The sequence below is a fragment of the Oncorhynchus mykiss genome, chromosome 8 (genome assembly GCF_057628025.1).
Source record: "Oncorhynchus mykiss isolate SJ-2025 chromosome 8, ASM5762802v1, whole genome shotgun sequence".
Taxonomy (NCBI): domain Eukaryota; kingdom Metazoa; phylum Chordata; class Actinopteri; order Salmoniformes; family Salmonidae; genus Oncorhynchus; species Oncorhynchus mykiss.
In genome coordinates, this window is record NC_143029.1 from 38,066,500 (window position 1) to 38,081,277 (window position 14,778).

The 14,778-nt window shown below is 44.3% G+C and overlaps 1 protein-coding gene across 6 annotated transcripts in view; it reads right to left on the bottom strand.

Moving 5' to 3' along the window:
• Window positions 1-14,778, bottom strand: part of LOC110530908 (otoferlin) — a 165,143-nt gene that overhangs the window by 95,850 nt on the left and 54,515 nt on the right. For all 6 annotated transcript variants that reach the window (XM_090243387.1, XM_090243390.1, XM_036985434.2 and 3 more), the window contains exon 4: window positions 469-568. In XM_090243387.1, the coding sequence (XP_090099513.1) occupies window positions 469-568 (100 nt within the window). The remainder of the gene's footprint in view (window positions 1-468; window positions 569-14,778) is intronic.

Below are 14,778 nucleotides of genomic sequence, written 5' to 3' on the forward strand. Positions count from 1 at the left end.
GCAGACATTTTTTGTTACCCTTCCCCAGTTCTGTACCTTGACACAATCCTGTCTCTGAGCTCTACGGACAATTTCTTTGACCTCATGGCTTAGTTTTTGCACCTGAGCTCAATTTCAGGTCTGATAGCAAAGGGTCAGAAAATTATATTTGTAAACATTTCTAAAAATGTGTTTTTGCTTTGTCATTATGGGTTATTATGTGCAGATTGATGAGGAAAAAATATAATTTAATCAATTTTAGAACAAGGCTATTAAGTAACAAAATGTGGAAAAAGGGAAGGGGTCTGAATACTTTCCAAATACACTGTATGTGGCTGTTGGATCAATACTCACCTGAGGTCAATAAAATACTTATCTTTTTGGCTGTGTTCAGTATATCTTGTATGATGTCCATAGATCAGTATGGAGGATTCTCATTCTTATGGCTATGGATATCTAAACTGATCAGGAACCAGTGTTGGGAATTACCCTGATGGCGGTGTTGTTGTCGTCGATGAGTGTGTCTGTCACCTCTAGCTGGCCCTCCTCTGCCACCTTCTGTAGAACCATCTTGAAGGTTCCAATGACTCTGGAACAACAGAACCACAATAACCATGATCAACCGCTGTTTCACAAAAAGAGCAGAATATTCCTGATTCAGTGGGTTGTGGCATAGAACTGTGCCTTGGCTAAAAACACTGGTATTTGTATGTGATTGTTCAGAGATAAGGCTTCAAGTAGGCCACATTTGCATTTCAGCTGGGTTTGCTAGGTTCCATTGAATTAGGTTGATAGTGTTGTCCTTGCACAGCTCAGTCTGTCTCTCTGTATCTTGCTCTCTTTTCACTGTCTTCCTTGACTATCTGATTCCCATATGTGTGTGTGTGTATGTGTGTGAGCGTGTAGGCAGAGTGATGGGAACTGGCTCTGACAGGCAGGGAGAGTCGTTGTGTTATGGTGCGTGAATGAGGACCCAAAAGCGAATTAACGTAAACAGAGCTTCTTTAATAACCAAACATAGGCAGGCTCAGATGGACCGGCAGATTCCGACAGGACAGGACAAGGTTGCAGCAAACATGACGATAGTCTGGTTCAGGCATGAAAAACACAAACAAGAATCCGACAAAGACAGGAGCAGAAACAGAGAGAGATATAGAGGACTAATCAGAGGGAAAAAGGGAACAGGTGGGAAAAGGGGTGACGAGGTAGTTAGGAGGAGACAAGGAACAGCTGGGGGAAAGAGGAGGAGAAAAGGTAACCTAACACGACCAGCAGAGGGAGACAGGGTGAAGAGAAAGGACAGAAACAAGACACAACATGACAGTACATGACAGTACCCCCCCACTCACCGAGCGCCTCCTGGCGCACTCGAGGAGGAAACCTGGCGGCAACGGAGGAAATCATCGATCAGCGCACGGTCCAGCACGTCCCGAGAGGGAACCCAACTCCTCTCCTCAGGACCGTACCCCTCCCAATCTACTAGGTACTGATGACCACGGCCCCGAGGACGCATGTCCAAAATCCTACGGACCCTGTAGATAGGTGCGCCCTCGACAAGGATGGGGGGGGGGGGAAGACGAGCGGGGGCGCGAAGAACGGGCTTGACACAGGAGACATGGAAGACCGGGTGGACGCGACGAAGATATCGCGGCAGAAGAAGTCGCACTGCGACAGGGTTAATGATTTGAGAAATACGGAACGGACCAATGAACCGCGGGGTCAACTTGCGAGAAGCGGTCTTAAGGGGAAGGTTCTGAGTGGAGAGCCAAACTCTCTGACCGCGACAATATCTAGGACTCTTAGTTCTACGCTTATTAGCAGCTCTCACAGTCTGCGCCCTATAACGGCAAAGTGCAGACCTGACCCTCTTCCAGGTGCGCTCGCAACGTTGGACAAAAGCCTGAGCGGAGGGGACGCTGGACTCGGCGAACTGAGATGAGAACAGCGGAGGCTGGTACCCGAGGCTACTCTGAAAAGGAGATAGCCCGGTCGCAGACGAAGGAAGCGAGTTGTGGGCGTATTCTGCCCAGGGGAGCTGTTCTGACCAAGACGCAGGGTTGCGAAAAGAAAGACTGCGTAAGATGCGACCAATAGTCTGATTGGCCCGTTCTGCTTGACCGTTAGACTGGGGGTGAAAGCCGGAAGAGAGACTGACGGAAGCCCCAATCAAACGGCAAAACTCCCTCCAAAATTGAGACGTGAATTGCGGACCTCTGTCCGAAACGACGTCTGACGGAAGGCCATGAATTCTGAAAACATTCTCGATGATGATTTGTGCCGTCTCTTTAGCAGAAGGAAGCTTAGCAAGGGGAATAAAATGAGCCGCCTTAGAGAACCTGTCGACAACCGTAAGAATAACAGTCTTCCCCGCTGACGAAGGCAGTCCGGTGACAAAATCTAAGGCGATGTGAGACCACGGTCGAGAGGGAATGGGAAGCGGCCTGAGACGGCCGGCAGGAGGGGAGTTACCGGACTTAGTCTGCGCGCAGACCGAACAAGCAGCCACGAAGCGACGCGTGTCATGCTCCCGGGTGGGCCACCAAAAACGCTGGCGAATGGAAGCAAGCGTACCCCGAACGCCAGGGTGGCCGGCTAACTTGGCAGAGTGAGCCCACTGAAGAACGGCCAGACGAGTAGGAACGGGAACGAAAAGAAGGTTCCTAGGACAAGCGCGCGGCGACGGAGTTTGAGTGAGTGCTTGCTTTACCTGCCTCTCAATTCCCCAGACAGTCAACCCGACAACACGCCCCTCAGGGAGAATCCCCTCGGGGTCAGTGGAGGCTACTGAAGAACTGAAGAGACGAGATAAAGCATCAGGCTTGGTGTTCTTAGAGCCCGGACGATAAGAAATCACGAACTCGAAACGAGCGAAAAACAGCGCCCAGCGCGCCTGACGCGCATTAAGTCGTTTGGCAGAACGGATGTACTCAAGGTTCCTATGGTCAGTCCAAACGACAAAAGGAACGGTCGCCCCCTCCAACCACTGTCGCCATTCGCCTAGGGCTAAGCGGATGGCGAGCAGTTCGCGGTTTCCCACATCATAGTTACGTTCCGACGGCGACAGGCGATGAGAAAAATACGCGCAAGTGTGGACCGTGTCGTCAGAGAGGGAGCGCTGAGAAAGAATGGCTCCCACGCCCACCTCTGACGCGTCAACCTCGACAACGAACTGTCTAGTGACGTCAGGTGTAACAAGGATAGGTGCGGATGTAAAACGATTCTTGAGGAGATCAAAAGCTCCCTGGGCGGAAACGGACCACTTAAAGCACGTCTTGACAGAAGTAAGGGCTGTGAGAGGAGCTGCCACCTGACCGAAATTACGGATGAAACGACGATAGAAGTTCGCGAAGCCGAGAAAGCGCTGCAGCTCGACGCGTGACTTAGGGACGGGCCAATCAATGACAGCTTGGACCTTAGCGGGATCCATCTTAATGCCTTCAGCGGAAATAACAGAACCGAGAAATGTGACGGAGGAGGCATGAAAAGAGCACTTCTCAGCCTTCACAAAAAGACAATTCTCTAAAAGGCGCTGGAGGACACTTCGAACGTGCTGAACATGAATCTGGAGTGACGGTGAAAAAATCAGGATATCGTCAAGGTAAACGAAAACAAAGATGTTCAGCATGTCTCTCAGGACATCATTGACTAATGCCTGAAAGACAGCTGGAGCGTTAGCGAGGCCGAAAGGAAGAACCCGGTATTCAAAGTGCCCTAACGGAGTGTTAAACGCCGTCTTCCACTCGTCCCCCTCCCTGATGCGCACGAGATGGTAAGCGTTACGAAGGTCCAACTTAGTGAAAAACCTGGCTCCCTGCAGGATCTCGAAGGCTGAAGACATAAGAGGAAGCGGATAACGATTATTCACTGTTATGTCATTCAGCCCTCGATAATCTATGCAGGGGCGCAGGGACCCGTCCTTCTTCTTAACAAAAAAAAACCCCGCTCCGGCGGGAGAGGAGGAGGGGACTATGGTACCGGCGGCAAGAGCTACAGACAAATAATCTTCGAGAGCCTTACGTTCGGGAGCCGACAGAGAGTATAGTCTACCCCGGGGGGGAGTGGTTCCCGGAAGGAGATCAATACTACAATCATACGACCGGTGTGGAGGAAGAGAGGTGACCCTGGACCGACTGAACACCGTGCGCAGATCGTGATATTCCTCCGGCACCCCTGTCAAATCACCAGGCTCCTCCTGTGAAGAAGAGACAGAGGAAACAGGAGGGATAGCAGACATTAAACATTTCACATGACAAGAGACGTTCCAGGAGAGGATAGAATTACTAGACCAATTAATGGAAGGATTATGACAAACTAGCCAGGGATGGCCCAAAACAACAGGAGAAAAAGGTGAACGAAAAATTAAAAAAGAAATGGTTTCGCTATGATTACCAGAAACAGTGAGGGTTAAAGGTAGCGTCTCACGCTGAATCCTGGGGAGAGGACTACCATCCAGGGCGAACAAGGCCGTGGACTCCCTTAACTGTCTGAGAGGAATGTCATGTTCCCGAGCCCAGGTCTCGTCCATAAAACAGCCCTCCGCCCCAGAGTCTATTAAGGCACTGCAGGAAGCTGACGAACCGGTCCAGCGTAGATGGACCGACAAGGTAGTGCAGGATCTTGAAGGAGAGACAGGAGTAGTAGCGCTCACCAGTAGCCCTCCGCTTACTGATGAGCTCTGGCTTTTACTGGACATGTAGTGACAAAATGACCAGCAGAACCGCAATAGAGACAGAGGCGGTTGGTGATTCTCCGTTCCCTCTCCTTAGTCGAGATGCGGATACCTCCCAGCTGCATAGGCTCAGCACCCGAGCCGGCAGAGGAAGATGGTAGTGATGCGGAGAGGGGGGCAACGGAGAACGCGAGCTCCTTTCCACGAGCTCGGTGACGAAGATCAACCCGTCGCTCAATGCGAATAGCGAGTTCAATCAAGGAATCCACGCTGGAAGGAACCTCCCGGGAGAGAATCTCATCCTTTACCTCTGCGCGGAGACCCTCCAGAAAACGAGCGAGCAAAGCCGGCTCGTTCCAGCCACTGGAGGCAGCAAGAGTGCGAAACTCAATAGAGTAGTCTGTTATGGATCGATTACCTTGACATAGGGAAGACAGGGCCCTGGAAGCCTCCTCCCCAAAAACAGATCGATCAAAAACCCGTATCATCTCCTCCTTAAAGTCCTGATACTGGTTAGTACACTCAGCCCTTGCCTCCCAGATTGCCGTGCCCCACTCACGAGCCCGTCCAGTAAGGAGAGATATGACGTAGGCGACACGAGCAGTGCTCCTGGAGTAAGTGTTGGGCTGGAGAGAAAACACAATATCACACTGGGTGAGGAACGAGCGGCATTCAGTGGGCTCCCCAGAGTAACACGGCGGGTTATTGATTCTGGGCTCCGGAGATTCGAAAGCCCTGGAAGTGGCCGGTGGATCGAGGCGGAGATGGTGAACCTGTTCTGTGAGGTTGGAGACTTGGGTGGCCAGGGTCTCAACGGCATGTCGAGCAGCAGACAATTCCTGCTCGTGTCTGCCTAGCATCGCTCCCTGGATCTCGACGGCTGAGTGGAGAGGATCCGAAGTCGCTGGGTCCATTCTTGGTCGGATTCTTCTGTTATGGTGCGTGAATGAGGACCCAAAAGCGAATTAACGTAAACAGAGCTTCTTTAATAACCAAACATAGGCAGGCTCAGATGGACCGGCAGATTCCGACAGGACAGGACAAGGTTGCAGCAAACATGACGATAGTCTGGTTCAGGCATGAAAAACACAAACAAGAATCCGACAAAGACAGGAGCAGAAACAGAGAGAGATATAGAGGACTAATCAGAGGGAAAAAGGGAACAGGTGGGAAAAGGGGTGACGAGGTAGTTAGGAGGAGACAAGGAACAGCTGGGGGAAAGAGGAGGAGAAAAGGTAACCTAACACGACCAGCAGAGGGAGACAGGGTGAAGAGAAAGGACAGAAACAAGACACAACATGACAGTACATGACACGTTGGCCGCTACAACAACTAACCAGTAAAGAGGAGCAGACGGAGAAATATACTCTTATTAGAACAACAGAGATAGAGCTATAGACACGGACGCACATACGGACACACACAAACACTGAATAAAGGGTAACACACCCTATTTGCTCGATACACTTTCACTTTCTCTATTCCGATACTGATATTGTCACTTTTCCCTGTGATCTCATGCCTGTTCCTCTCTCAGAGAATATTAAACTGCAAAAAATTCAAACCCAGCCAGGTCGCTCAAGATCCACTGCGAAATTAGACGTCCGATCAGGTAAGCAGGATGTCAGGAGATTACTTCAAAACCGTCCTCTAGGGACAACGGTGAGCACTATTACAATTATTTTGGCTTGAGATTTGCTAGGGTGTTGTGGACGGGCGTAAACTGCCAGCTCCGGCTCCGAGGGTCGCGTGTTCAATCCCAGTGCTAGGCAATCCCAGTGCAAACCTTAACCCCTAAACTATTCAGAATTAATGCCTGAATTTTTAACCTTCAAAATGTTACGTTCATGAACAAGGGATTGGACGCCTGATTTTGCGGTAAGACAGTCAGAGCTTGTTGTCAAACCAGCAGGTCTGTTCTCTACAAACGCACACACGGACACACACAATATCCTCTGCACAGCCCCACCACCTTTCCGCCAGTGAGTACTTGTTGAAGTTAAGTAGCAACCAACTCTATCCCCATTCCAACACCTGACAGTTATTTCCTTATAATATTGTCGGGGGAAACTCATTAGCTGCTATCGCTGCCCTGAGGAAAAACAACTTTAACAAAGTGTCTAAGAAAACGTAGATGATTTATTCCTTTAGCATATCAACTTTAGAGTGCTGTTAACTTCCTGTCCTTTAGCAAAGTTCCTGCCTAGAAAAACAAAATTTTAGCTAAATTGCTGCCTAGAAAAACAACATTTTATTATTTTCAATTGTTTTTGACCCCCCCAAAAAGCCAAAGGCTGCAAATGACTTTATTGGGCGATAAGCCTATCTCAATTCTCATTCTCTAACATTCCATAGTTTCCCAATGTAACAGACTGCATACAGAAATATGGGTTACACTCTATGACCAACAAGAACAGTATAAAGGATTCATTAAGCCTTCATTGAGCATTTATAAGGCCTTCATATGTGCTTCCCAAATCATTTCCAAGCAAATGTAATTTGCTGTTTGTTAAAAGTGGGAGCGAAACCTGGTTCCATTTGTATTCAGTCAGAGAATTATAAAGGTGTGAATAATTGATATAGTTTCCCCGGACAATATTGGAGCAGAGCAATCAATCACACACCACACAAAGACCCAGTATACTACTACTATATAGCCACACACACACACACACACACACACACACACACACACACACACACACACACACACACACACACACACACACACACACACACACACACACACACACACACATTAATCCACTGGGAGCCCAACTACACGTAATATAAACCAACCACAGTCAATAGTATCACACTCTGTCACATACACACACACACTGGAGGAGGTTGAGGGGGGAATTTCTCCTAAGGGATGGTCAGTAACAGGGGATTATGAGAAGTGACAGGCAGGGAGCAAACTTGGGCCATTAGGATATGTGTGAGTGGGTGTGTGTGTGTGAGAGAGAGAGAGAGAGTAAGAGAGAGGCTATTTGGTGCTTTCACTAAAATACCAATCACAAACCACCATTGTGTTCATCACTCTAAATTCTCTGTATACACTTTTCTTTCACCAACCAATCTCTCTTACCTGGTTGCATCCAGTTCTAACTTTTCAATTTTGTGCAACTAGTTGCAAGCCTCAGCCAATCAAAGCAAAATACGTTTGTCCCATGATCCATTCGAAGTTTCAGCATTCTAACCAGTTGTCATGTCAACACAGCTGCCTGTCACTGCCAGTGTGCATTGACAGAAGAGACATTAGCAGAATGGGAGATATCTACCATTTGGCATCATGGCTAGTCAAATGAACATGGTTTGGCAGTCAATAAATGTAATTATTGAAGTGAACCCAAACCTTTCCCTGACCAGTTTCAACTGAAATTGTTCACCCTGAACTGTGCTAATTAGCTAGCTAACATTAGCTTAATTCCTTGCTAGCATGGTTAGCTCATTGCTAGCTAGTCATGTTGGTGTTCGCAATGTCATTTTGGCTAGCTAGCTAAATTGTACAGACTGCATTTTGTCTATATCCATGCTGTTACAATAACCAAACAGTTGGACAAACAAATAATTGGTGAAACCACTATGTAATTCAGCAGCTCAACATGGGGGGAGTGCTGAATAAATAAATAAAAATATGACAGAAGCAGCCTCAATCTGATTTGCTGTTGCAAGCTATTTTTGTTGTTGCGTCATGTAACAGCAAAGTTGCTTGAGATGATGTCACTTGCAACCTGGAACTGCAACTAAAAGTGTGTGAAAGTTGCTTTGTGCAATTCTAGCCTGACTCTCTTGCTTTCCACCCTTTCCCTCCCTTTCCACCCTTTCCCTCCCTTTCCCTCCCTTTCCACCCTTTCCACCCTTTCCCTACCTTTTTCACCACCACCCATGTCTCTCTCTCAATTCAAATCAATTTCAATTCAATTTCAATTTAAGGGCTTTATTGGCATGGGAAACATATGTTAACATTGCCAAAGCAAGTGAAGTAGATAATAAAAAAAGGTGAAATAAACAATAAAAATGAACAGTATCATTACACTCACAAAAGTTCAAAAATAATAAAGACATTTCGAATGTCATATTATGTTCAAATAGTTCAAGTACAAAAGGGAAAATAAAAAATAAATAAATATGGGTTGTATTTACAATGGTGTTTGTTCTTCACTAGTTGCACTTTTCCTGTGGCAACAGGTCACAAAAACCTTGCTGCTGTGATGGCACACTGTGGAATTTTTACCCAATAGATATGTGAGTTCATCAAAATTGGGTTTGTTTTCGAATTCATTGTGGATTTATGTAATCTGAGGGAAATATGTGTCTCTAATATGGTCATACATTTGACAGGAGGTTAGAAAGTGCAACTCAGTGTTCACCTCATTTTGTGGGCAGTATGCACATAGCCTGTCTTCTCTTGAGAGCTAGGACTGCCTACGGCAGCCTTTCTCAATAGCAAGGCTATGCTCACTTGCTCTATACATAGTCAAAGCTTTCCTTAAGTTTGGGTCAGTCACAGTGGTCAGGGTTTCTGCCACTGTGTACTCTCTGTTTAGGGCCAACTAGCATTCTAGTTTGCTCAGTTTTTTTTTCGTTAAATCTTTCCAGTGTGTCAAGTAATTATCTTTTTTGTTTTCTCATGATTTGGTTGAGTCTAATTGTGTTGCTGTCCTGGGGCTCTGTGAGATCTGTTTGTGTTTGTGAACAGAGTCCCAGGACTAGCTTGCTTAGGGGACTCTTCTCCAGGTTCATCTCTCTGTAGGTGATGGCTTTGTTATGGAATGTTTGGGAATCGCTTCCTTTTAGGTGGTTGTAGAATTTATTGGCACTTTTCTGGATTTTGATAATGGGTAATAGTGGGTATTGGGTAATGGGATAGTGGGTATTCTGCTCTGAATGCATTATTTGGTGTTTTACTGTGTACACAAGTGATATTTTTTGCAGAATTCTGCATGCAGAGTCTCAATTTGGTGAAAATTGGTCTCAATTTTGTGAATTCTTGGTTGGTGAGCGGACCCCAAACCTCACAACCGTAAAGGGCAATGGGTTCTATAACTGAACAAGTATTTTTTGCCAGATCCTAATTGTATGTCGAATGTTATGTTCCTTTTGATGGAAGGTACCTGTGGCACTGATGTTTAGGCCGAGGTATATGTCATTTTTTGTGTGCTCTAAGGAAACAGTGTCTAAATGTCATTTGTATTTGTGCTCCTGGCAACTGGACCTTTTTTGGAACACCATTATTTTTTGTCTTACTGAGATTTACTGTCAGGGCCCAGGTCTGACAGAATCTGTGCAGAAGATATAGGTGCTGCTGTAGGCCCTCCTTGGATGGGGACAGAAGAACCAGATCATCATCAAACAGTAGACATTTGACTTTAGATTCTAGTATGGTCAGGCCGGGTGCTGCAGACTGTTTAAGTGCCCTCGCCAATTCGTTGATATATATATATTAAAGAGGGTGGGGCTTCTGCTGCATCCCTGTCACACCCCACGGCCCTGTGGAAAGGTATGTGTATGTTTTTTGCTCATTTTAACCGCACACTTGTTGTTTGTGTACATGGATTTTATATTGTTTTTCCCCCAACACCACTGTCCATCAATTTGCATAGAAGACCTTCATGTCATTTTTTAAAAAATCAACAAAGCATGAGAAAACTTCGCCTTTGTTTTGTTTGTTTGTCAATTAGGGTGTGCAGGGTTAAAACGTGGTCTGTTGTACTGTAATTTGGTAAAAAGACAATTTGGCATTTGCACAGTACATTGTTTTCACTGGGGAAAGGTATGAGTCTGCTGTTAATGATAATGCAGAGCATTTTCCCATGGTTCCTGTTGACGCATATCCCACGGTAATTTGTCTCCACTTTTGTGGATTGGGGTGATCAGTCCTTGGTTCCAAATATTGGGGAAGATGCCAGAGCTGAGGATGATGTTAAAGAGTTTAAGTTTAGCCAATTGGAATTTATAATTTAATTGAGGATATCAGCAACACCACAGGCCTTTTTGGGTTGGAGGGTTTGTATTTTGTCCTGTAGTTCATTCAATGTAATTGGAGAATCCAGTGGGTTCTGGCAGTCTTTAATAGTTGATTCTAAGATTTGTATTTGATCATGTATATGTTTTTGCTGTTTGTTCTTTGTAATAGGGACAAAAATATGGTTTATCCATACATCTCCGTTTTGGATAGATAACTCTTCGTGTTGTTGTTTGTTTAGTGTTTTCCAATTTTCCCATAAGTGGTTAGAGTCTAAGGATTCTTTAATTACATTGAGCTGATTTCTGACGTGCTGTTCCTTCTTTTTCCATAGTGTATTTCTGTATTGTTTTAGTGATTCACCAGAGTGAAGGCATAGGCTCAGGTTTTCTGGGTCTCTATGTTTTTGGTTGGATAGGTTTCTCAATTTCTTTCTTAGGTTTTTAATTCTTCATCAAACCATTTGTCATTGTTGTTAACTTTCTTCGGTTTTCTGTTCGAAATGTTTTGATTTGATATGGAAGCTGAGAGGTCAAATATACTGTTTAGGTTTTCTACTGCCAAGTTCACACCTTCACTATTCCAGGAAGTTATCTAAAATGGATTGAATTTGTTGTTGCCAAATAGTTTTTTGATAGGTTTCCACACTACTTTCCTTCCATCTATAGCATTTCTTAATATTATTCAGTTCCTTTGGCTTTGATGCCTCATGATTGAGTTTTGCTCTGTTCAAGTAGGCTGATTTTGCTAAGATCTGATAGGGGTGTCAGTGGGCTGACTGTGAACACTCTGAGAGACTCTGGGTTGATGTCAGTGATAAAGTAGTCTACAGTACTACTGCCAAGAGATGAGTTATATGTGTACCTACTGTAGGTGTCCCCTCGAAGCCTACCACTGACCAAATCAAATCAAATCAAATCAAATTTTATTTGTCACATACACATGGTTAGCAGATGTTAATGCGAGTGTAGCGAAATGCTTGTGCTTCTAGTTCCGACAATGCAGTAATAACCAACAAGTAATCTAACTAACAATTCCAAAACTACTGTCTTGTACACAGTGTAAGGGGATAAAGAATATGTACATAAGGATATATGAATGAGTGATGGTACAGAGCAGCATAGGCAAGATACAGTAGATGGTATCGAGTACAGTATGTACAAATCAGATGAGTATGTAAACAAAGTGGCATAGTTTAAAGTGGCTAATGATACATGTATTACATAAGGATACAGTCGATAGTCGACCATGTACATGCCCAGCGTGCTACAGAGCTGCAGGAGTTGTGACCTGTTTTTGTTGGTTATGTTGTCGTAGTTCTGCCTATGGGGGCGTATGGGGGAGGGAATGCTATCACCTCCAGGCAGGTGTCTCTCTCTCTTTCGCTCTCTCTCTCATTCTCACACTCTCTCACCCTCTCTCTGTATCTCTCATGCTTTCCCTCTCTCCCCCTTCTCTCTGTGCCTGTAATCTCCCTCTCTCCCTCCCTCCTGAGAGATGGATGCAGTATGCAGCAGAATACTGCAGCCAAATAATAACAACTGCAGCCAAATGAAGGAACCATTAGTCAATACAGACATATAATTCTATAGAGGATAAACCTTATGGACATAACTTAACAACAGGTTCAATCCTCACTGTCACAAATCATTCCCCCACCAACGCAGACAGCTCGGCTTCATCTGGAAGTAGCTAAGTCTTTCCATACTGAGTACTGAATAATACCATGGTATACATGTCCTTATTTGGCTCATAGCCAGAATACCTTATTCTCTAGTTTGGAATATAGCTTATCTCTTTTTTCATAGAAAAGAAAACCAATGTCAACTTTTATTGCATCCATCTATTTGGTACAGGAGGATACAGGATACTGTCCCCTTCACTGTTCTCTCTCCTCCACCCCTTTCTTCTCTTCCCCCCTATCTTCCTCTCCTCTCTACTCTGTCCTTTTGTTATCACGATGGTGATCGATACCTCGATACCTCCTCAGAAAAGTGAACGGTTTGTCGGTTCCTTTCAGCCTTTGTAACGCGTGTACAACTCCTGAATAATTGAAGAAAACCAGCCTATCATGTTCTGGCTCACTTTTTAGCTCTTCAAAAGGTGCCATTCATTATTGATCCTGATGTGCCAAACAATTTACTTTCATCTGCTTCATAATTTAGAGCAGAGGTCATCTCCTTCCTTCTCAAGTGAAATACATTTTTCTTTTTAGGTCAACCCTCAAAATCTCAAGTTAGCTGTTTAAAAAAAAAAAATACAAAAATGTACCTTTACTTAACTAGGCAAGTCAGTTAAGAACAAAATCTTATTTACAATGACGGCCTACCTGGGAAGAGTGGGTTAACTGCCTTGTTCAGGGGCAGAACAACAGATTTTTACCTTGTCAGCACCCTTTTGGTTACTGGCCCAACGCTCTAACCACTAGGCTACCTGCCACCCTGGCTTCAATCAAGCAATACATTAAATTGAAGCTTAACTACAATAATAAGTGTTGCTGTTCGAAGACATGGATGCAGAGAAGATCTTGGAGTATGAGTGGGAAACAATGCACAGGTTGTTTAGTATTCTCTCATAGAAATTACTGTATGCTTTACACTTGCACATGATTTAGTTTTCATCATCACATTACAAAGCAGTGCCCCCCGTTGGCCAACAGTGAGACATGAATAAAACTTGTACACACACACACACACACACACACACACACACACACACACACACACACACACACACACACACACACACACACACACACACACACACACACACACACACACAGACACAGACACAGACACAGACAGACAGACACACACACAATCTCTCTTGTCTGCCACCCCTATAACAGTATGGTTATTGTTATGCCCCTGTAAAAGTTAAGAGGCAGTTTATGAGTTCTCTATGTGAGGGGCAGCTACTCTGGGGAATGACAATGACCCTCTGCACTAAAGAGCCTGATGAGTAGCCAATGCTTGGTTATAATATTGTGGCTACTAAACGTGAACGTCTTGTGTAAAGAATATGTTTGGCAACATTATTTATAGTTATTGAACCAACTTAATTAATTGTTTTACAGGGAATTTATTTAATTATTTGAAGAAATTTGGATAGCTAATTCCAAATACAAAAGTTAACTTAGAACAAGAGGAAAAAAATGGGTTGCATTTACATGAAGTATTGGTTTTATTTGTTATTTATTAGGGTTAACAAAAGGGTAAAAGTAAGTTGAGTGTTGAAATATTTAGTGTTGAACTTAAAAATATAGGTTTGCCAAAACAATTGGCATTGAATCATATATTTGGTTTCAACAAATGTAGTATTTTTCAATTGAAAAAACCTAACTCATTTAGTTGTAACCAGTTAAAGTATTTTTTGTTGTTGGTTGATCCAAAGAGTCTTTGTTTACAGTGCAGAGGAAATGAGGGATAATAGGGATGAAGGCATGATTTGCAGTCTGTGGGAGAAGAGAGGGAGGGAGACGGGGAGAGAGCGGAGGCGAAAGCAGAGAGAAGCTGAGTTTGGGAGGAGAAGATACACATGAATTATACAATGTGGGGGGCTTTGTGGAGGAAGGATTTCATATGCTCACATCCCTTAACACAGATATAATTGGAGGAAAAAACTTTGAGAAGCAATAAGGTTTTGGGTTGTATTAAAGTGCAGTGTTCCCCATTAGTGCAACACCGAGGTTGCATCAATAGTATATGAGGTGATATTAAAGTTTTAAAATGATGCATATAACTGGCCAGGTAAACCACTAAAGTGCGCATGTCCGTGCATGTGTGTCATCACCATCACGAAACTCATTGTGTTTTGGTAACATGACCAGGTCATCCCACCACTCCCTCTTACCCTCCATTGCCGTGAATCAAAAGGTTATGAGTTAAAATCCCAGGTGAGGACATATTGAATAATAATTACTGTATAAATGAACATGCACAATGTAATCATGTATGTTAATGAGGGTGAAATACAGTGTATTTGGAAAGTATTCAGACCACTTCCATTTTTCCACATTTTGTTAACTTACAGCCTTATTCTAAAATGTCTAAAATGATTTTTTTCCCTCATCAATACCCCATAATGACAATGTGAAAAAAGGTTTTTAGAGTTTTTGGCAAATTTATTACAAATAAAAAACAGAAATATCTTATTTACA